Source organism: Uranotaenia lowii, chromosome 2 (genome assembly GCF_029784155.1).
Source record: "Uranotaenia lowii strain MFRU-FL chromosome 2, ASM2978415v1, whole genome shotgun sequence".
Lineage (NCBI taxonomy): Eukaryota > Metazoa > Arthropoda > Insecta > Diptera > Culicidae > Uranotaenia > Uranotaenia lowii.
In genome coordinates, this window is record NC_073692.1 from 331674017 (window position 1) to 331696911 (window position 22895).

Below are 22895 nucleotides of genomic sequence, written 5' to 3' on the forward strand. Positions count from 1 at the left end.
CAGAACTCCGACAGGTCAAAACCAGTGCAACACCGTCCGAATAAACAAACAGTTTGACAGCACCTAGTGGTGCACCAGTGCAACACTAGTGCAACACTCGGCATAAACAAATACGGTATAAGGTGTAAACTCGTAGTTTTCACGTCCATTGACAAAGTTATTGCTGAGCTGATATCTGCCAATTGATTAGTGTATCGGTAGTGTGAAGTTTTTTTTTACAATCCGTGAGCTGTTAAAACGATCGTCAGGAATAACTAAATGAGACACTGGCGGTGAATAAAAACGTCTCTCTGTTTTAGCACTTTGTTTACATGTGTGTTGGAAGATTGGATAAAAATCGTCGCAGATCTCTCTGATGAATGTTCGACTGGCGGCAGCAAAACAACAGAAGTCATATAAAATTAGTTGCGTCGAGCATCTCATATCATTCGAACGTTCGTCCTGGGAAACGGAATCTTTTGCTTGCGATCGATAACGCTTGCTGTCGTCCTCAGTCGGTTGATTGTTTAAATTTAATATCACAAGCGTAGGAGCTAATCCAGAAAACATTTTTATATCACAAGCGCTGCAGTTAAGCGTTCATAATACATCCACGTTGCTGCTGACTTTATCAACACTCCTCATCTGCGGAGCAATACTCAACATGACAACCAACAGGTAGGACTTTAAACAATTTTATTCTACCAAATTCAGGGAAATAAAATTAAAAAATACAAACAGATGAAACGTCGTTACATCATCAGTGATCGATGAAGGATAAACCTTTCAAATTAAACAAAAACCTCTATCAATCAATCCATCAAACCTGTAACATACGGTTGTTTAATAGTCTATATAACATTCCCAGGAGTGTTTTGCCCACACGTAAATGGTTCTATCCAATGATTGTTGTTGTTTTACGCAAAAGAATTTAACCCTCCAAAGCCGTTCGGGTCAATATGACCCGAAGCGCACATTTCAAATATCTTTATCATCATTCCAATATACTGATGAACTGGTAGTTTTGACAGACCAAGTATGTTCTATGAAAATAATGATCAAATTAACGTCAAAAAACTAAAATTTGAGTTTTTAAAATCGGTTCATTGAGAAATGAAATACAGCTAAGCAAAGCAAAAACTGGATGTCGTTTTTTTTAAGTAAGACTTTTTTCTACCGGAAAATCTGTCATAGCGGTAAAAACTTTCATTGGACCCCAACATATTTATACATTGTCGGATAGATGGATTCTTCACAATTTCAAACATCAATGAAATAATTAAATACAGAAAAGCTGTCAGAAGTTATGAGTATTTTAAAAATAAAATTGATTTTTCGGACTTTTAACTTTCTGAACCAGTTTCTGAAATCCTGGTAATACATATCGACTTTATTTTGAAATGATGAGTAATTAGAATAAATTACCTACACAATGAATATAATATCATCAAAATCGGTTAACATTTACAGCCAGGAGAACGAAATCAAATTACAACGCATATTTCCCCGAAACGGATATTTAGCGAACGGCTTTGGAAGGTTAAGTAGCTTTTCAGAGGTAAGAGCTGTTGACCTCCAAGTAGCGAATGTCAAATTAGTTAACTACCTTCTAGCTCTAAAATTAAAGAGCTATGCAACGTTGTTGTTGCTGCTGCCGCTGTTCAAGTGTAGGTATTTGGTGCGAGGTTTAGTTAGAGAGCTGATCGCGGTGACGACGTTCTGTTTATCCAAGTACGAAAACGAATGAATTTCGAGTAGATAGATATCTACGTTATTCTGTTAGAGTGTGCGGTTTTTTCGAATAAGGTGGTTTTTTCATACAAATACCTTCTCTGTTTACCTATGTTGTATTTTTGTTGTTGAGGGATGTGTTTTTACTGTTGTTGCTTCTCGTTTTGATTGTGCGATTAGTGGTATTTCGATACCGGTGTTTTGCTGAAACAACACAAATTGGTGTGAAATGTTGCTTTGGTGCAACAAGTGGTAAATACTTACGACAATAATATGAATCCATTGGAATGTTAATAAGTAACAATTATTTCAAGCGAAAAGTCAAACACGTTTTGACACAAACAAAGCTGGAAGAAAGATTTATTATTCCTAGCTTTGACTTATTCTGTTCGTTTTCCGGCTGAAGTACTAACTTTTTTTGACTACTCGTTTTCACCAAAACTTAGTGTAGAAATTTACCGTCACTATCCCTTCTTTTTTCAATCGAAAAAAATGTGTGTCTACAAAGTGTAAACATATTTCAAGCGCGTTCAAGAAGATTTTTTGGTGGCAAATATCTTCACTTCTATTTATTTAACTTCACGAAAGTCGACAATGTTGCTCGTTATAAAATATGCGAAAAATTGACGAGACGCTACAACGAGACGCTACAACGGGATGTTGGAATAAAGCTTGTAGTCGTACTGCGACTTTGAGTTTGGTGATTAAACGTTAATACGCAGTTCTGAGAATCAACAGGAGACAATTACGGGAACAAATGTTTTTTAAGTAACAGTTAGGACCTACAAGCGAGTTACTACAGTTTCAGGCGGAATTTTTATACTTCGCTCAGGTAACTACGGAGCGAACCCACATTAAGTTTTGACCAAACCTTTTTCTTAGGTTTTTTTGCATTTTTGATCATAAAATACTCACGCGAGTGTTACGAGCATGGCATATAAGTTGCATATCTCAGGAATCTTTTGATTTATTCAGGGCAATTTGAGTGAAAAACATTCAATTTCAATAGAACCTCTGTATCTTAAATCACAAATTAAAGTGTAATAGTTGTTCTTAAGTTCTTTGAAAGCAAAAAAAAAAAGGATTTGAAATGTGTTGTGGTTTTCGAAATTCAATGTTTGTATGTGAATTAGTACTGCGGAAATTGCACCTATTTAGACTCATGAGCAAATAATTTCCACGCAGAAATATTTTCGTACTGACGCACACATAGACACTCGGTGTCAGATATTCAAATCAGCCGTTGCTCGCTTCTGATTTTCGAATCACATTTCCAAAAAGCATAATCGTTGCGAACCAAGGAGTTTAATAACGAAAATTAATCGACTTACATATGAAAAGAAACGAACAGAAAACCGAATGCATTCTGTACATTCCGGTACCAGAATGTAAGTGGAACAAACAAATCAAGCATTATTCGGGCGTTTTTCGAATTACTAAAAATAAGCTAAAAATTAAGAAAAGACATCATACCAGTCTCAATTATGGTTATTCAATTTCATCTAAAGATGTAATGCATATCGATATATGTCATTGTCTTTGTATACGTCAGTGATCAGATTTTACTGCGCGTAAATTATTTGCACGGGGGTCTAAAAAGGTGCAATCAGCGCAGTTTGTTGAAGATGACAACGGTGCGTATGAATATTGATTTTTTGGTAGAAATAATTTGTAATAACTTAACTCTGATGTTGGTCCTTTTTTCGTATACTCCCTTTTCAACTTCTACCACATGATTGTTTACATGAAGAGTGTTATGGTATTAGTGAGTGCGAGATTTGTATCTGTCAAATCTGATTCTCGCAGAAGTCTAAAAATTCAAGCAATTGACAATATGTGACTGAGTGGCTTTTTTTGTTCAAACAACACGTAACAGATTAATGTATAAGCATAGCATAAAAGTCATACAATTGTTGTTTTTCAATGCCAAAAGACATGCCCCAACCTAATAACTTTTTTTTCTAATAAGATAAGAAGTAACATTCTTCGACTAAGTTGTCCAGCGGAAAATTTCCTTTAGAGAATTTATAAATTGGCACAAAAACCATAAGCAAGCGCGGTTTTACAAAAGAAATAAAAATTAAATTGATTTTTCAGTACAAAATTTTAAATTTTCCCAAAAATATCTACAAACAAATTGCTGATCCTGGAGAGTTGCCACATTAAAACAACAAAACATGCAATAAACCTAAAAAAAGTCATCGAAAACATACATACATCATACGCAAACATTTTTGAAACCATCCAACACATACGAAAAATAAACCAAAAACATAAAACTACCAACACAGAAACACAAATCCAACAACATTCAGAAAAAAATAGCACAGACTCGGTGTAACAGATCTATGTAAAACAAAAAGCGAAAAGTAGTGACTGTGGAAAGTCGATGCTGCGGAAATTAAATCCAGAAAATAGGAGGAAGTACGGATTTTTACACAGTAAGTCAGACAGCACTACAAAACACTAGAATCACAAATTAATCACAAAATATTGTAACAGACACAAATGACAGCTTTACCCGATCAGCCGAATCAAACCTGACGAGAAATACGACACATTTTAGGTAAGAATCAGTTAATTTTGTGTAGATTTTTTGAAATTTTGATAGCAATCAATAAACATTACAGTCCCTGATGACGATCTTATATAGATTGAAACGTCGGAACGTTAAATAAATAGTCGTTTTTGCTATTTGAACAGACTGAAAGCCGAAAAATCACCTTAAATTCAAGTAACAGTCGTTAAAAAACATCGCAAAAACATCTCAAAGTTCAAATTTAGTCATGTAAACGTTACTTAAAATTCTGCAAAAAACCTTGGATGAGTTTTGAATCAAAATGAAGTTTTTTATACTCCAGGGTTTGGGAAAGTCAAAAATAACGCCAAATCGACTCAGTGTAGTGTAGGGTTACCATATCCTGTAACGCCAAAAAGAGTACATCGAGAAATTTCAAAAATATTTAGGAGAAACGGAAAAATCAGGATATCGCCAAATAGTTGTGAGTTATGCTATTAAGCCTACCCCCTTTTCTGACGAATCTTTGAAACACTTGCATCTACTATTTGGGTGTTTTCTGCATATTCGAAGGCGCTGATTGCCTTCACAGTTTAGTTTGACAGGATGAAGGCTTTAAATAAAACTGGAAGCATTAGTAAGTTGTTAGATTTTGTTCATAGAAAAGTAATGCCTATAAAAAAGTAATTTTTTTACGCAAGTCCCGGTTTGAAATGCTCCGTGACCCTTTTTACAGGTATCACACGTTTTCAGAATTCTACAAAAGAGGCTGAATTGAAGTACCGTGGAATGAATGCATAATGAATTTATCTTTTTTCGGAATTCTGGTATATGTAAGAACAGGAACTTCATAAATTGAAATAATTTTTTTTTAGAGTCTCTGATGAAATATCTCTCATCAACAAAAAAGTGTACCTTCAGTTAAATTTCACGAAAAGAAGAACACGCTCATTTCTCGATCGAAAAAGAGTACATGTACTCTTAAAAATTATGTAGGGAGTCCCTAGTACATTCAATTCGTGTATGTGTACATTCATGCGTGTATGTTTGTATGTTTGGAATACTATTTTTACAGGGCGAACGAATCGCGACCAAAACCAGCACAGGAACGGAGGTGGTCTTAGAAAACTTTTTGTTACGAATTTTTACCCATATTTTGAAATGGTCAGCGAATTTCGTTTCAATTTCTGATATTGAAAATCATGGCATCCAATTTTCAACCAAATTCTTCTTTCCTACGCTGAGTTTGTTTTTCGTTTCCATGGGCGAGTCGTCATGACGCATCACAAGCAGCAATCCCGAGAGGATAGTAACCAAAGCATACTTGATCAGTGATCGCTGGAAAAAAAATGTAACATTTATTTTGGCGCCTATTTCTCACCCCCACAATAACACAAGGTGATATATTTCCGATAATGACGTCATTGCTATCCATCTAGTAAGCCTCGGTGTATTCAGCGTTATAAAACGCGCGCAAAAATAATTGTCTTGCACCCTGTTCGAAGATAGCAATGACGTCACTTTTTTACATTCAAACGAGTTGTTTATTCGTGGGGGTAGCCATGTCTTTTTTACCATGGGTGTCCTATCCCCAACATTTCACTGGGTCAGTTGGCGAAAATGGAAGAAGTAAGCATTGGAGTGTTCCAAAATGCAACTCGGAAATATGAAGAGGAAATCAACTTCGTGGACAGGAAAAAACTGGGCGGAAACCGGGTACTGTGGACAAAACTTTGGACCGAGAAGTCTTGCGTGCTTACGCAAGTAAGAAAACTGCTTCAGTTCGGGATGTGGCCAGAAAAGTGGGATCCCCTTGTAGCGCCATCTTGCCAAGGCAAGACTGGGTCTAAAGAAATATGAGAAGCAGAAGAAGTCGAAGCATATTAATCGCAGCGCACTAGATTGGACCGCGCGCTCATGACTGCGACATTTGTGCGACCTGTCAAACCAGTGTAAAACCCGTCGGAGTTGAGCTTGTACATTATATTAGCACCAACCCCCTGGCAACTTGACAGTTCTGGCGAGTTTCGTGTGTCTGATTGAAATCCGCAGGTGTCGCTTGTGTACCGCTTGTTTACATACTTTTCGAGCCATGCGTATGGAAAGGGCAGATCATCAAATATGGTGCAAATCATAAAATTCGAATGAATGAAAAAAAATATCAACCGAAATTATTATTCTCATTGAATATTCTACATATTTATTTATTGTATAGGAACAGTTTTCCATAAACCGAGAAATGTTCTGCTATAATTTGAAAGTTTTGTTTTACTAAAATTTTCATATGTATCGCAGTTTATAAAAATCATTCGATGATTGTTGTGGTAATGTTTTGTTTTACATTTATTTTGTACGATCGTCATGAATAGTTTTGGTGGAAGGGGTTCTTTTCCCAAAAATCTGCCGTATATCAGTGAATTATTTTGATCAATCCAAAAGTTTCAAACGTAATAAAGGACATACAGATTTACGTCTGTGTGCCCTTTATTCGACTGAACTTTTGAAAACAGATTCACTTTACGTATAACTGAACTAATTTTCAATTCTGAACGTTTTTTTCATTTGTTGAATCGGTTAAAAGAAAACATATTTCCATATGCGTCCTTCTGACATGTTAAGTCGCTTGATTTTCGATTTGACAGAACCAGAGAACCAGAAAAAACGGCACACGCGATTTGTATGGGAAACGTCAAGTTGCCAGGGGGTTGATTAGCACATATTAGTATGCCAACTGCTGTGTGGAGAATTGATGTGCGTTATTATCGATAAGTTTGATAACAAAACGCTTCTGGGTGACCAGTATTTATTACTCCATTCGGAATGGCCAAAGTATTGACGAGACGAAGACATAAAGTTTTACCGAAAAATTCGATACGAAGGCAATGGTTTGGCAAGCTATAAGTAAGTGTTGATTTACTGTGAAAGAAGACTGTAGAAAACATAACAGTAAAAAAATAAATTTGCTCCTAAATTGTGTTTATACTGTTCATTTTAAATCGTGCTTAGACATAATGGGACACCTTATATAGAGGATTATGGAGCAAATAAAATGAGGGTTGCTCAAAATACCCCACAATTCCCGACCGTATACAAAAATAAATTTTAGGTACAATATTCATAACTTTCAGAGGTCGGCATTAAAAAGGCTATTCGCTAGTTAGTTCGCTACATTTTTGTTTTTATATGTATTTTTTAACTTTTTTTTTGGAGAACTTACGGCTCAAAAAACTCCATCACTTTATAGAAAATAACCTTTATCAGCAAGCCTGCTTGGAAAATTGCACCTAGTGGAGTTTTTTTTATCCGTTTTTTCAACAGAAATCCCGTAAGAAAATTAATTTATCAACAAAAAATTTGCGGACTAATTAGCGATTAGCGATTTAACGCCAGAAACTAGAAAAAAGCATGTATCAGCATCTTCCTTTACTGATTACTTGTGGTGACGTTTGTCTATCTGCTAGTACAAAAGTTTGATGAAAAAATAAATGAAAATGATAATCATCTAACAAAAACGGAGCAGAATAAAGAAACTTGAACTGTCTTTGAAGATTGTCAATCTTTAAAAAAAAGGTTATTGTTGGCCAAACATTGTATTTATTAATGTTACCGTAATCCGGGGTAATTTATTTTTTCTGTAGAGGGGAATGTGGCATGTTTCATGTTTTTAAAACCAGTACTGGACTCCTATGAACGTAAAACATGGTTGTAGAAATTTATTAGATTACGTTAAATTTGATTTAAAAATCTATTTCGTCTCTGTTTAGAATTTGATGCTATGGGGTGACATTGATCAGTCTCTATGTTGACGGTTTTAACCAGTTTTCTTGATTATAAAGGATACAAAACACCTTCAAAATGTTTACAAATGCTAGTTTATCAATTTAACCTTGCTTTCTAATGTTTTCTTTTATAAACATTTATAATCAAAAAAAGAACTATTATGGTGCATACATCTAGGGGCAAAAATTAAAATAATTGCTAAATAGTTTGAGCTACAAAATTTCCTCTAGGCTCCCCACTCCCACTCCCATTTTCATTTTTTCTTCAAAGTTAACCATTTGATAGGGTTCCAATCCATTTGTCCAGTACGGGCTTACTCTTGGAAAATGTTCTTATTGTTGAAATATCAAAAAAAATTTCACTAAATGACTAATAAAACAGCACTATAACTGTACATATACAAAGAAAAAAAGAAGTTGTTTCACATTCAACAATCCCTTTGCTTCTAAATGCTTCTTGGTTTCATCAGGAGAGCTGTTTTTTGCGAGCCTTGGAAAAAAATAGATAATCGAAGATTTTGAAATTGCATCTTTACTAACAGAAAAAAATTTCAAATACAAACCAAAGTTTGCCTATTTAATAATCAATTAATAGGCTTTCAAACGTAGAAAACCATTTTCAAAAATTCAAACTATAGACTGAGTTATTGATGATAATGTGCAAAAATTTATTGTTGGTCAAAGTTACCCCGGTGATCAAATTTATCCCGTTTTACGGTACCTATTTTTTTTGCTTTCGAAATTTAATCATTGAAAACAAACAATCTGGAGTGGAGCACGTACCTTATTCAAGTAGTTTCAAAACGATTTCTTATCTAACCAAGCCATCTGGATATAGATAAGTGTTCCTCAAGTACCCCATTGAGGGGATAAAGATTATACTAAATCGATAAGAATGCCATCTTATCAATTCTTGAGTTAAATTTGTTGCATTTTTTTTTCTTTGAATCAGGTGGTTCAGACTTCTTGTATAGAATCATTTCAGATGATAAAACATTTTCATCTTTTGTTCCAAGTATTTCATCATCGCAACTTAGATATAAGATATCTTACCCATCACGAGTACCTACTATGTATAAGTCTTTTGAGTGTGTACCCACAAAAGTACGTCATTCGAGATGGCGGTCAGATCTTCTGGATACAAAACGTGAATTGAATGGCGTAGAGCCGGCACTACGCTTAACCGTTGACGTAGATAAGTTGTGAATTTATTTTCAGCTTGGAATGGGCCAGTCTGGGGGACAGTTCACTGCGATTCAGCTCGTGATTGGTGGAAGTTAAATTGGTTTAATTTTTTTTTCTAACACTCTCCTCGATTGAAAACAATCTAAGATCAACCAATCTATGAAGGCTGAATCAATTGAAAGTAATTTGTGGTTATTCGGAAACCATTTGATTCTTGGCTAGCAAAACAAGCCATAAATCATATCATGCGTTTCTTCTGAAATGGTGTTGTTTTTAAGTGCCTTAATAATTTAGATGCATAACATAACACAGTGACTATAAGGTGAATTCGACTACAATTTGTTCTTTGTTTCTAAAGTTTATTAGGCACAACTTGTGCCCTGTAATCATTTCATTAAGAGTGATTGTACTAAATTGGTGCAAACAACTGCGGTGCATTCTTCGTATTCAGTCTGGTAGCTTGCAGAACATGAATGTTTTATTGAGTTGGAGAACTTTGCAGAAATGAAATATGTAAAACATAATTTCATAAAAACTAAACGTTTTAAAGTTTGGGTAATAATTACTTCTACATTTGAACTTAGAAAATAGAAATTTATTATTCAGATTCTCTCAACGTTTGCTTCAGCTTAATTCTTAAAGCTATCATACCAAGTCACGGAGTAGAGGGAATGAATTTCCTACCGGACAGTTAATTGTAAAATCGCGCATTGCATCACGTTTTACTCCACTTATATTTCCAATAAAACTTGCAACAAACAAGTTGTAAAAATATCTGCATGTTTCGATCGCCATCTGAACAATGTACAGCACAAAAAAACGTAACTTGAAGAATGCCGTCTAATGGAGCTACCTGGTAGTGATCTGAATGATCTTTTTTTTCGATGTCATTGCAGTTCATAGCTCTAGAGCCGTTTGTTGACAACCATAAAACGAGAGCACTGTGTCAGGCAACGCGAGTGATGTGACGATACATCGTACCTTGAAGTCGCTTAGAACTGAAACGTGTCGCGCAACCTAAGTTGAGTTGCACCGTTCTGTTGCGGGAAGGTTTCGGTATAAATTGATACATGTTTCAAGACGGGTTTTCTACACATAACAAAATTCAATAAAAAAGATACAATTTAAATTCCCTTCAGCATTAAGCAAATCTTAAAAAAGCAAATCAAAAACAAAAACTCGAATAAAATTAAGTGGAGTCTCAGTCTTTTGCTTATTATTTGTTTATTTTTCAAAAAAGGATTGGTATTTTATAATTTTGTGCATAGAAATACTTTAATCCTAAGTCCAGTAGCTCCAGATATGAAAACCTCGAATAATATTTGAAAACCTCGAATAAACTTTTGAAATTTTACTCAACATAAATCTGTTCTCGATTCTGCTATTCAAATTATCTATTTTTTCATGTTTACCTGATTTCAGATCTGTCAATGGCAGGAAAACCCCAACAAGATTTTTCTGGAGAAATATTGAATCCCTGAATTATACGACCGCTAATCCCATATCGTTTTTTTTTCTCAACATGAAGAATTTTATATATTTCGTATAATTTAAAAATATTTAATTTTGTTGTTTAATTACATTTGATTGATTTTTCAGTACTTTTTTTTAAATTTCATACAGTTTGATGATTTTAACATTTTTAATTCTAAAATACAAAAATGACCGACGCGTCCGTCCACTACAAATTCATTTTTTATTTTTCATTCGATTTTTGGTACATCCGATTTCGGCCCATGTGCCAAAATCGAACGGTTTTTCGGACGACATTACCTTATAGTTTTCGCTATTACAGAACCAATATAATTTAGACACTACCATAAATATTCTTAGGTTTCTGAATGGTGATATAAAAACAACAAAGGCAAAAAAAAAAAATTCTAAGTACTCAAAAATGACAATATGATGAACATTTCATAAAATCAAAAGACAAATACAAACGCTTTACTAATAAATGGCAAAAAAACGGTGGAAAATGACTAAAATAGTAGATATTACAAAAAAAATATTATAAACAAAACAAGAAAAGTGCAAAATGTATCAAAAACATGATATAAAAAAATAAAAAAAATCCCAAAAAGTGTCATAAATATTCAAAAAATTTTGTTAATAATATTGATAATAGTTTTTATGTAGATATAAGTGAAAAAATTGTTGTAAAAAAACGTTCAATTTTGGCCACACAAATGTTCGAACGTGTTGCCAAAATCGAACGGGGTCCGTACACTGTTTGAAAAGTAAATTCTTCATTTTTTTGCATTTAAAAAAAATCACTTATAAAAATTACACACAATTCAATAAGTTCATTTTAAATAACAAAAATGTACTTTTTGATGAATGCTTATAATTTTAATCACTAGACGGGTTATTCTCAAAAAATGTACGGTATCCAAAAACATGACAAATGCCAACTTGTTTCAAGATGTCAAGGCGTTTGGAGCTTACTTTTATAATTTTAAATTTTTAGATCGCTTAAAAAGGGTTTTTTTAAGATGTGATGCAACGTAATTTTTATTTTTTTGGTTTACAACGCACTCTTTAGATAAATTACGATGAAAATTCGGATTCCCTTCAAACTTTTGAACCCACGTTCAATGATTTTTACAGAATCGAAATCGGTTGAGAAATGAAGAAGTTACAACGGGAATTATAAACAAAGTTTGTTAACCCTCATCCGCATTAGATTTCATAACCCTAATCAGCACTAGGAGTGTTAATTTTACACTCCAAGCTAAAATCGGCTCTTTTTATATCTAACCGATTGCAATGAAACTTATATCAATAGAAACCTTGTAACGTCAGTAAAATATGTTTAGAACATTATATATAGCTAAAGCTTCTAGTTTTCTCGTTATTCAGCATGAAAGAAAAAAAAATCCTAAAAAACATGCCTCAGGAAAAGTGCTGTAGTTCATATATTACACGTCCAAAAAATATTTGCTTTATGCATATGAAAGCTGAAGTTAATTTCTACATCATGAAACCAAGAAATATTTTTTTAATTTTTTTTTGATGAAATGGTCACAAAAAGTTTAAAAAAGTGGTCTCATTACAGTGGATCATTACAAATTTTATTCTAATTCTGACATTTTGTTGTCTTTAGATTTTTGATGCAACAAATATTGAATTAACGGAAATTTTTTAAAGTTGACTACTTTGCGCGATTTTTTTACAAATTGAAATTTCATCTGTTTTTGTGATCCACCGTCAGCTTGTACCCGGATTTTCAGTGCTTTTACTTTGTTTGGACCAATAAAAAGTATACTCATTGGAAAGCAAATTTAATCTACATTCTAGTGAGGTGCAACAATTCACAATAATATGAAAATTATAACCGTAAAATCATTCCTGAATTTCTAGAACCACAAGCAGCATGTCCAGCAAAACGTGTTTGCTTGCTCTCCGAGTTGGTACGGTGGGTGGTGAATTGGGCAGAGAACGAAGCCGACAGACGAAATAATGATGCGTGTCGTGACTAGCAAATGCAAACTACTATCAATAGAATATTTACAACCAAGAAATTCATTTTCTTCATTTCATTTTCTAACATAAGTCTATTGTCGAATCTATAGTTTACTGCAAAAAACTTTTACTGCCCTAACGAAGCACGATTCGACTATAGAATGAACAATAAACGCGCCACCCCTTTTTACTGGACATACGTGATACACCACATGCCGCGGTCGCCGGAAGAAGAGGAACGTATCATCATATGGCGTTGGTAGTGCAATGTATTCCTAAACTGCCTGCTATCATCATTTGCAGTGTACTAAGTCTAGGTATGTATTGTGTCTACCCGCAAGTGTGCAGATTTCAATCAACTTCCCGCGGTAGCAAATAAATTAAATCTGCGATCAAAGTATTATAATTTAGTGTGTTGTTTTGAGTTTTTTTTAAATATTTTAATATTGAAATATCCATGATTCATCTCATATTTATTCGAATTTGTATTGCAGATATTGAAAGTAATGATCTTATCATATCTTATCCTATATTTAGACACAAATGCCACAAGCTGGTAAATTGTCATAAATAAACAAAAATAAATCCTATCCTATGTTAATCAATCATCTTCACAAAGCCATGCTTTACTGTGTTCAGAACACAGTGGGTTGGAAAGAATGACCTTGTTGTTCAATTCCCAAAAAAAAAAAATCAAAAGGGACCATCTTTTATTAGAGAGTGTTTTGGTAGATATCAGTATATCGAGTCAGGTAGTAGTAGTGCAGTCGAATGTAGACAGATAGATGGACGTCAAAAGCTGATCACTCGAAAGTGATCTAAAAAGGGAAAGCTCACTTAAGCTCTGTTCAACTGCTCGAATTTGAACTTATTTCCTCTCTGCAAAAAACACTTACAAAATGTAAATGTGTGAAATCTAGATTGATAGGAACTATTTGTTTTGTATTCTGTTCCACCATTCGACACTTTTTGTACAACACAATTGTGCAGACAGTCCAAACCAATCCGTCGCCGTGTAAACACCCAATCAATAAACCACCAATCGTTCGAATCGAAATAAAAGAGTTTCAATTTAAGTGAAACTAGTTTGAGTTTTAAATTAAATCGCGAGTTCTGAATTCGGTCCGAAATAGTGTTCCAGTCCCAAAACAGAGAGGTTGTTTGCGTACACATAATTCGAGACTCTCTCGTTTTTCAGGAAAGAATCGGAAAGGAGACAGGTTATTTTATGTTTGGCATAACTCGAAAATTTATCAAGCAAGTAGAGCCAGATGTGGAATGTGATGTTATATGATAATACTAACAATGTTCAATAATAGTTCTTGAGCCCTGCCTACTTCGGAAGGGGAAGAGGGCGGCGAATCCATACCAATGAAACATACATTTTGGCATAATTAAAGGATTTCATGAAATTTATAAAAACACAGTAAAATTCTACAGTAAATGAGATGTACCGAATATTCGGAGCCAAATACCGCCTAAAACCGTTGAGTCAAATATTCGGCTCGCTAGATAGTTGAGCTAAATATTCGGCCGTATAGGCCGAGTATTTATTTTTAAAGTTTATAAATTCTCAAATTTTCCAAATGATGTTGGATAATTTATAAACTACCAAAGGAAATGTTGAAAGAGGTAGGTAATCATCAAAAACTTATGGTTTCCGTAAAATACCTTAGGTGTATTCGTGTATCTTTCACTGTAGATAGTAGATAGATAGTATAGAGATAGATAGTATACTTTGATTACTGTTTATTCCAGATTTTCATGATATATCTAGACTTGCATATAAATCCACTAAAGCATTCGAGATAAGTCAAATCTGGCCAGGATGCCCAGATATTTTTTAACTTCTCGGATTTTGCCGGGGTGTATTCCGATAACCCAAATAAAAACTCAAATTTTTCTTTGAAAATTTTGACAATGTGTGTTAAAAAACGATTGAAAAAACTGATTGAAACAAACTGGAAGAACATTTTCGGAGCAAGACAATCAAAGCATTTGATTGTTTCAAATGTTTACAAATCGAAAAGATCCTAGCATTATCTTAAAAAGAACTAAAAACATTCACAGGACTAATAACAGGACACTGTGAAGGTATTTATCATTTAAATCTAATATAGGCAAGAGTCATTCAGACGTATGTACAGGGTCCGGCAATTGAACTGCTACAAAACTATAGGAGTGATTATTACGAAGTATACAAAACCGAGTTAGATGACACCTTGTCACTTTGTTAACATTATGTCTAAGATGTCAGAGGATATTTTTGTTAATTTTGTAATCAAATGTTTTTTTGTAAAAATAGTCCTCGAACCTTAACGTAGTGCTTTGATTGCCTGGTTCCAGGCTGTGAAACGGTAGAAAGCCATATTTCGTGAGTTGTCCAATGAGTGTATGTATTTTTTTTTGGCTCGCTCTTGGAAGATACCTGGAGATCAGAAGTACCCAAATATAGTATGGTGGAGATCGTCAAGCTACAGTGGCGACACCTACCATGGTGAAGATTATCAAGATGCACTCTGAGAGAATTTCTTGGTGAGTAACACTAAATTGGCGATAGATTTTAATACACCGTATCAAAATCGCCTTCTGATCTTTGACCCAGCCTTACAAGATCCTAAGATTTCAAGCAAGACCTCTCGTTTAAGCAGAAGCAAGAGCGGATAAAAAGGGTGAAGGCGCAGCTTACGTGGTCCGCGCATGAAACATTTGGAGAATATCGTGATTTCTGCCGATGAATTCCTCGCCGTACAGCGGTTCGTGAAAACACAGATCTACAGATTTTGGTTGCCAGAAAGATCACGAACCTGTGCAAACGTATTAAAGGCCACAAGACGACAGAAATCTGTCTTATTATAGGTCTGGGTCGGAACCGCCCGTACTTTCCTGGTAAAAAATCAACCGAACACCCTGAAGAGGTGTAGATTAATTTATTTACGTATCGAAAATAGTTCTACTACGGTATGTCCTCGAACTATGGACACGTCCTAATTTTGGTTTCGGTTGATGGTTTTTCAGCAGAACTTCGCATCGGCTTACGAAGGAAAGAGGTCCCAATTTGTGTGTGCGATTTTTTTTTTGAGGGTTAATTTCGAGTACGGAGTGGTCGGGGAGTTCGCCGGACCTGAACCCCCTGGACCCTATGGAGGGCAGGGGTTTTCAGATCGTGCTCCGCGGAGCACTTGGTGCTCCGCGAAGCTTTTGAAAGTGCTCCGCGACGTACGCAACGAAAATCATAAACCAACTTTGAAAAACTCTGAATTTTTTTTTATCGTTTAATTTTTATCGTAACATGAGAAAAAAAATCAAAGGGCTTACATTATGAACAAATAAATGTTGTTTACTTTGTTTTTACTGGCGGCTGAATCCCTGCAGGGATGTTGGCAAAGAATGGTGGTTTGTCAAAGTGCACTGCTTTGATCGAACAACGTTGTGTTGCAGGACTGAATGTGCAAAACACTCAATGAAATGGAGAAGCACAAACTATTGCTGAAAACTTAATCAAACCTTCTTCCGTATCATAGTTGATAATAAAACTGACACAGCTTGACGAATCCACAGATGTAGCAGGACTTGCAAATCTGATGATATTTGTTCACTATCAAAGTTCTCAATGTTTCCAAGAAGATTTGTTTCTTTGCAAACCGTTGCCAACTTGCACGTCGGGGCTGAGATTTTCAAGCTCAATAATTGATGATTATGTTACGGACAATAACATTCCATGAGGATATTGCATTGATGTATGTATAGCAGTGCAAAAGCTGTAGGTGGAAATACTAGTTGCCAAGATCAAAGAAAAAACGAGAAGCTGCGGTAGTATTCATCGACTTACACTGGCTATGAAGAAACTATCATCATCTTTGAAGAATGTCTTGGACGAAAGCATAAAAATAATCAACTTTATTAAGGCTCGACCGAAAAATTCAAAGTTATTCAAGGCGTTGTGCGAAGAGATGGTTAGCCTACCGAAGATCACTGGTTATCTAGTAGAAAAACGTTGTCTCGCCTGTTTGAATTGAGAATGGCTTCAGTCTTTCAATGCAAGGTAAAGGAATAACAATCTTTGATGGCAAAATCATGACTATCAAGAGAAAAATCAAATTTTGAGCAGAATCGCTCAAAAAGCGCAACCTGGACAGCTTTCCAAATTTAAGAAGCATTCAATCAGAAATAACCTTGAAGTTATCATCCGAAATTTTCCAAGAATTATGACAATCACAACGCTTTTCGTTAGTAACTTATTTTTCTTTGGTGTAAACTTAAGCTAACAGGCGCCACGTGTCTACTGAAGTCATTTACAATAACAATTACAATGTTTTGCCGCAGGATTTGTTGAACAACTTCCAGCAATAATATCATAAAATAATAAAAAGATCAAAAACTTTAAATGTGTGGAACAGCCTATTTTTAAGTCATAGAAACCTGAATCATCAACATCGCAAATATATGAATGCTTGATAGATATGACATCGGATTTAAAGCTTTAAGAAGAATTCGTACCCAAAAAGTCGTTGGAGGAATATTGATGTCAACTGAAAAATAAATTTTAAATTTTGTCTGATAAAGCAAAACTTATTCTTCTGCCGTTTTCCACAACTTATCTATGTGAGTCTGGATTTTACACATATATCGCAACGAAGACAAAATACCGATCCTGAGTAAACGCAGAACCAGACATCAGGCTACAACTGACACAAATTTAATCAAACTTGTTATAGCTTGAAAAATCGAAAAAATCGTATTTGTTCTATTGAAATCATTAATTTTTGATGACACATATTTTGTTAATAAACACAAGACAATTCAAAGAGTAGCCATTCATTACTGATTTTATTGACTACGATGACGAGACACATTTTATTCAAACGATAAATATGTACTAACAAGTTTTCAAAACTCGGGTTTTTCATTCTTTCAAAATTGTAGGTGCTCCGCCAAAATTTTTGGTTTTAAAAAGTGCTCCGCCATGCAAATGATCTGAAAACCCCTGGTCTAGGGTATACAGAAGCCCGAAGTCTACTCTACAAAACATGACGGGTTGGAAGTTCTGAAGCGCCATCTAGTTGAATCCTGGGATAAAATACCACAAAAACCACCTGCGAGCTTTTTAGAATATGTACCTTGAGCCTCTGCAGCGAGTGGTAAAGCTCAACCCTTAAGGACATAAAAATCGAAAGGCGCCAATGGATTTTTAAAATATGATCTGTTTTGATGTAAATCGTATTAAATTTGAAAGAAAAAGTGTTTGTTTTGAACAAATTATTTGTTAGTTCCAATGTAGCACTTCAATTGCCAGACCCTGTAGATTTTGAAGGGCTGAGAAGGAATCATCGGACCATCTTCTGTGTGCACGGTGTTTTTATGGAAGATGTTTAAAAGAAAAAATACAGCAACTCTATTTTTTTCAAAAATGGAAAATTTAGCCTTTTCTGAATCATTTTCAGGCAAAATTAAAATATTTGGTCGATGAGTCACCATACGTTTTGTTTTTTTTTTTTGAAGATTTGTAGTCCATATTACGAATTTATTATTTGTAAAATTATTCTTGTACAATGGAATAGTATTTTTTTTCATGGAAAATTTATTTTTTTATTTTTAATCAAATTTTTATCACTCTGAAACAATAAAAAATGTCAACGCCTGAAAAGATAAGTGATTTGGACTTTCTGAAAAACTTATTTTTATATGAACATTTTATTTAAAATTTTAATATTTGGAATATCCTTGTTATTATTGGTGTTATCCAAATGTAACATGAATTTAAATTCATTTGTGTGTATCTTGGAGAACTAATCCTAGTTAAACAAAATTTATGATACATGAATAAGAACAGTCCAACACCATTTGATTGGTCTCCAACAAAATATTAAGAATCTTTTCTTTTTTTTTTTTTTTTTTTCTCAAAATTGTTCTTTGAAATATTTTCACAATATTTGCAGGCTCTGATGCATATGGGTAAAATCAATTTTTGATGATGTCAATCGTTTGTTGTTTTTTATTTAACTCGTTCGGCATTTTTTAATTAAATTTAAAGATTAAGATTAAATTTTATCATATCTAAGAAGACCAGCTTTCAATAAAATTTAGTTAAAAGTAAAAGTACTTGCACTGAAATCGGCTTATCTTCCTTTAAATAACATCAAATTTAAATTTCTATTTCTCATATTGATGGTGAATAAATTTTCTATTATTCTTTTAAACTTAATTTTTGCTTAAGAATTGAAGGACTGCTGATATTTTCGAATTCATGAACAAAACGATGAAAAACGATTCTTTTTTCACGAGAAATTTCAATTTTATCGACGGTTTTAGACCAAATTTATGCGTTTTATTTTTTTTATGGATTTCTTTGGTTTATTTAAACCAATGATTTCTATAGTTTTTACCATAATTAGTATAAAATTGTAGAAGTAATGATTGTTTGACTGTAACATTTATGCTTCATTATGGTTCTATTTAATAATAAAGAAGAACTTCAGTGTACAGTAGAATAACTTAAATAAGTAAGGGATGAACAAAATGTGATTAAACTTATGTTTTGCAGGCTAGCTTGCTATCGATCATTTGCAATTCACTTTTGCCAAAAATACTGTTAATTTTTGTACATTTAAGATCGACAAAAAGATTGAAATGCATTTTTTTTGGAAAAAAAATCAAATTTATCACAGTTTTTGATTAGATTGATCTATTAATTATATTCATTTAAAAAAAAATGTAAAATTTTATTAAAAACAAAGAATTTGAGAGATTATTTAAATAATATAGTGGTTTGGAAACCGTAGAAGCTAAGATTATAATGATTATTGTATCAAAAGACAGTAACAAGCTAAATTTGAGCGAGATTGAATTGCTGTAGCGATTTGCATTGAGTCTGAAGTGCGAATGGAAATTTGAGACATTAAACTCAGAAGAAGTTAAAAACTGATTTCACATCAAAAATGTGTTAAACGTATCGTTAACTTTTCAATATTCATTATCGTTTTATTGTTTTCAAAGCTTGAATTAAGGCAAACGTTTCTACTCCAGATCGCATCACGATAAGCGTTATCATAAAGAAGTTACAGCGGTTCCTAGTGTTTACTAATTTTCTTAATCAATAAGCTTTTATTCAATAAAATTCCCTCCAGTGTTGCCACAATCAGAAAATCTAAAGATAATGGATTTAAATGGATTCATAGATGGATTCATATTATTTTAGATAGTTCTTAAAAATTCAGATAATTTTACCCTTTCAGACTGCTGACAGGATTAGCCAGCAAATTTTTAAATTTTAGGATCGGCAGATACTTTTTAAGCATTTTTTATGTTAAACAGCTCTGTAACTAGTTTAAAAAAATTTTTAAAATTTTTCAAATTTTTTGATGACATTAATGAGTTCAATTGAAAGGTATTAAAAGTTAAAACTGAACACAATTTTCATTTTTGAAATAATAACAACTTTACTTCTCCGTTTTTCTCGTAGTATCAAAATTACACCCATTGAATATGTTTTCACTCATCACATAGACTCCACCCAAATTTCGATGGAATTTTTTTCTGTTGCTAAACTTGTTCTTGACAACCGAGAAGAAAACACTTTCGCTCAGTTGATTACTCCGAGAAAGGTAAATTTAGGTAAATTTTCGATTTCTATCACGCTTCCACCAAAAATTCCAGCGGACACTTGAGCTGTACCGATCCAGCTTCACAGCAAAAAAAGTATTGTGATATTACATCGAAAACGTGCACATAACTTGTGTCGCAAATGGTACCTAATATTACATCATTTTGATGTTCGAGCTTTTGCACACATAGGATGAACAAAATTACACGAAATGATTGTAACGTAGTAGACGGATTCGAGCATACAAAAAATAGAAGGCTTTCGATACGAGTCGTTTAGATTTAGCTTAACTTTTTTTGGATAAATTTTTATTGATTCAGGATAATTTGTCAATATTCAAATATTAGTCTCAGAGTTCAGACTTTGGTTTGTTTCTAGGAGTTAAGGAATTTAAAAAATAAATCAGAACTAGGTACTTACACTCATCAATAATTTTTTAATTGAATATTTGTCAGATGAGCTTAGTGTTAAAGTTTAATTTTTGTATACATTATTTGTCTCTTGAGAAGCCTCGAGCCTAACAATAAAAGTAAAACTATCAGCTAAATTATGTGGACAACATTATCTAAATCTAAAAATAGGAGTTTTCTTCTTGAACTGTTTGGAAAAATGGTTTTTTTGGAGCGATCGATTAACCTTTTGAAAGGGAGGACACGTCCAGAACAGGAATTCTTTTCGTCTGCTTTGCAACTTCCTCAGTTCTGAAAACTTCTGATATAATCCACTTCCTTTTCAAAACATAACTTGAGTTTCGGCCTCTTGCACGATGATGGAACAATGAATAGACATTCAATTGTGTTCTTGGTCAGTGTTTTAAACATCAGAAAATTCCAATCCGCGTCCTTTGGATGATCAAGCTCTCGTGTTTGCAATCTAGAACTGATAGTCTCTGTTAGAAATTAATTGATAAATTACTATGAGGATGAACAACACAAAATACTTATCTTCATATCCGGATGATTAAAAGCCTCGAATCTGTTTGGGATTGGTGTTTTGGGCAAATAGCCTAAAACAATAAAAATATGAGAATCAGTTCAGAGATGTGGTTTTGCTAAGAATTTTAATGAAATTTGTTAGTACTTACCAGCAGAACAAATCCTCCTGAGCCCCGCAATCCGTTTCTCAGTTTTTGAAATTGATAAAATTTCAAACGTCATTTGAAAATAACATTGACTACTTGATGCATTATTACATAGAAGGTTGAGATATTAAACTACATGACTTGTTCGCGTTGTGTTCATCATTTTGATGTAATATTTTAGCGAAAATTCTGTTGGTCACAGAAATTACATCGGCCATCGTTACATTTATTTTACTGTGTTCATTTTGATATCACATAATAACAAATTTTCTAAAATTTCGCGAAGAGATCGTTAATTTTATATACATTTTGGAGACGAAAAAGAAACATGTGCGATTTCATCCAGTCGTTGCCTACTCCGTCTCATCAGTTTACAGTAAGTTGACGATTACTCTAGAAATTAAGGATTCAATAAAAGTACATGCAATCCAGAAGTTAATAGGTGAACGTTGCTTGTGAAAAGCCCATTGTGAACTAGAATGAATCTTTAAAAGTATGCATGTAGATAATCCACCATGGATGCACGAATTTACCGCAGTTTTATCAAAGTATAGATGATGTCATATGATGTTCTCTCAGTTATTGCTGACATTTTGAAAATCAGAGAGATTCGTAGGTACATGAAAGATATCCAGTAATACATTATCTGGTAATATCATCTGGTTGAAAATAATCAGCTCAAAACATAAGAGGCATTACGATGCAAGCAATAGAAGCAAATCGAAATAATCGCTTATATATTTTTATAAAAACTCGATTGAATATTTGACCGACCACAATTCACCACTATTCGATACAACATCTCTACTGCTGATTTCTGCTGAAATTGATTTAAAATAATACCTACAAAAATACAAAATTTAAATAATTCTTACAAATTTAACTTGTTTTTAGAAGGAGTAGCAAAGCGCACTGGGTCTACTAGTAATCTCAACAAAAAATTCATAGGCAATCTGATTCAAAGCAAACGAAATAAAAGTTTTTATAATTTGTATTTTTTATCAGTCTCATAGAAAAGCTGAAGAACTGTTGGGCTTGGTTATGAGATATAGAATTTTGGAAATTAAAAAAAAAAACACCATCTTAAACAGGTGCCGCAATAAAAGAACGCAGCTTATCAATAGCAAATGAGTAGAGTTTGCATCGAGAGGCACCCAAACGAGTTTATCACTTTCAAGGAGACGCCCTAAGTGCACTCCAAGTTTCATGCATTTAACCATTCCTTTTTATAGCAATTATTAAATATTAAAGCACTTAGTACTTTGCTTTATTTCAATATATATTGAATTCACTTTGTTTAACTTCAGTAGAATCCAAGCCTGGAGGCCAAGTGTTTTTGAATAATTAATATAATGGGCTCAAAAAGCCAAATGTTGATGCACTTAATTATCCTTTTCGTTGCATTCTTCTCTAACTAGAGAGAGGGCGTTTCTTTTCCCTTATTTTCTCCACATGGTCTCGAATAAGCAGTGCAGCTATCATACTTTGTTGGATACCGGCTAGAGGTAGAGAACTCATTCTAGAGAGCGAGTAAGTAGGTATGTAAACAGAACATTG

The 22895-nt window shown here is 33.7% G+C and overlaps 1 protein-coding gene across 1 annotated transcript in view; it reads left to right on the forward strand.

Annotated features, from left to right (window-relative positions):
- The first annotated feature begins 221 nt into the window (after positions 1-221).
- Positions 222-22895, forward strand: part of LOC129744004 (trehalase) — a 94844-nt gene continuing 72170 nt past the window's right edge. Inside the window, exon 1 of the mRNA XM_055736295.1 lies at positions 222-657. Coding sequence (XP_055592270.1) covers positions 644-657 — 14 coding nt within the window. The 5' untranslated portion in view covers positions 222-643. The remainder of the gene's footprint in view (positions 658-22895) is intronic.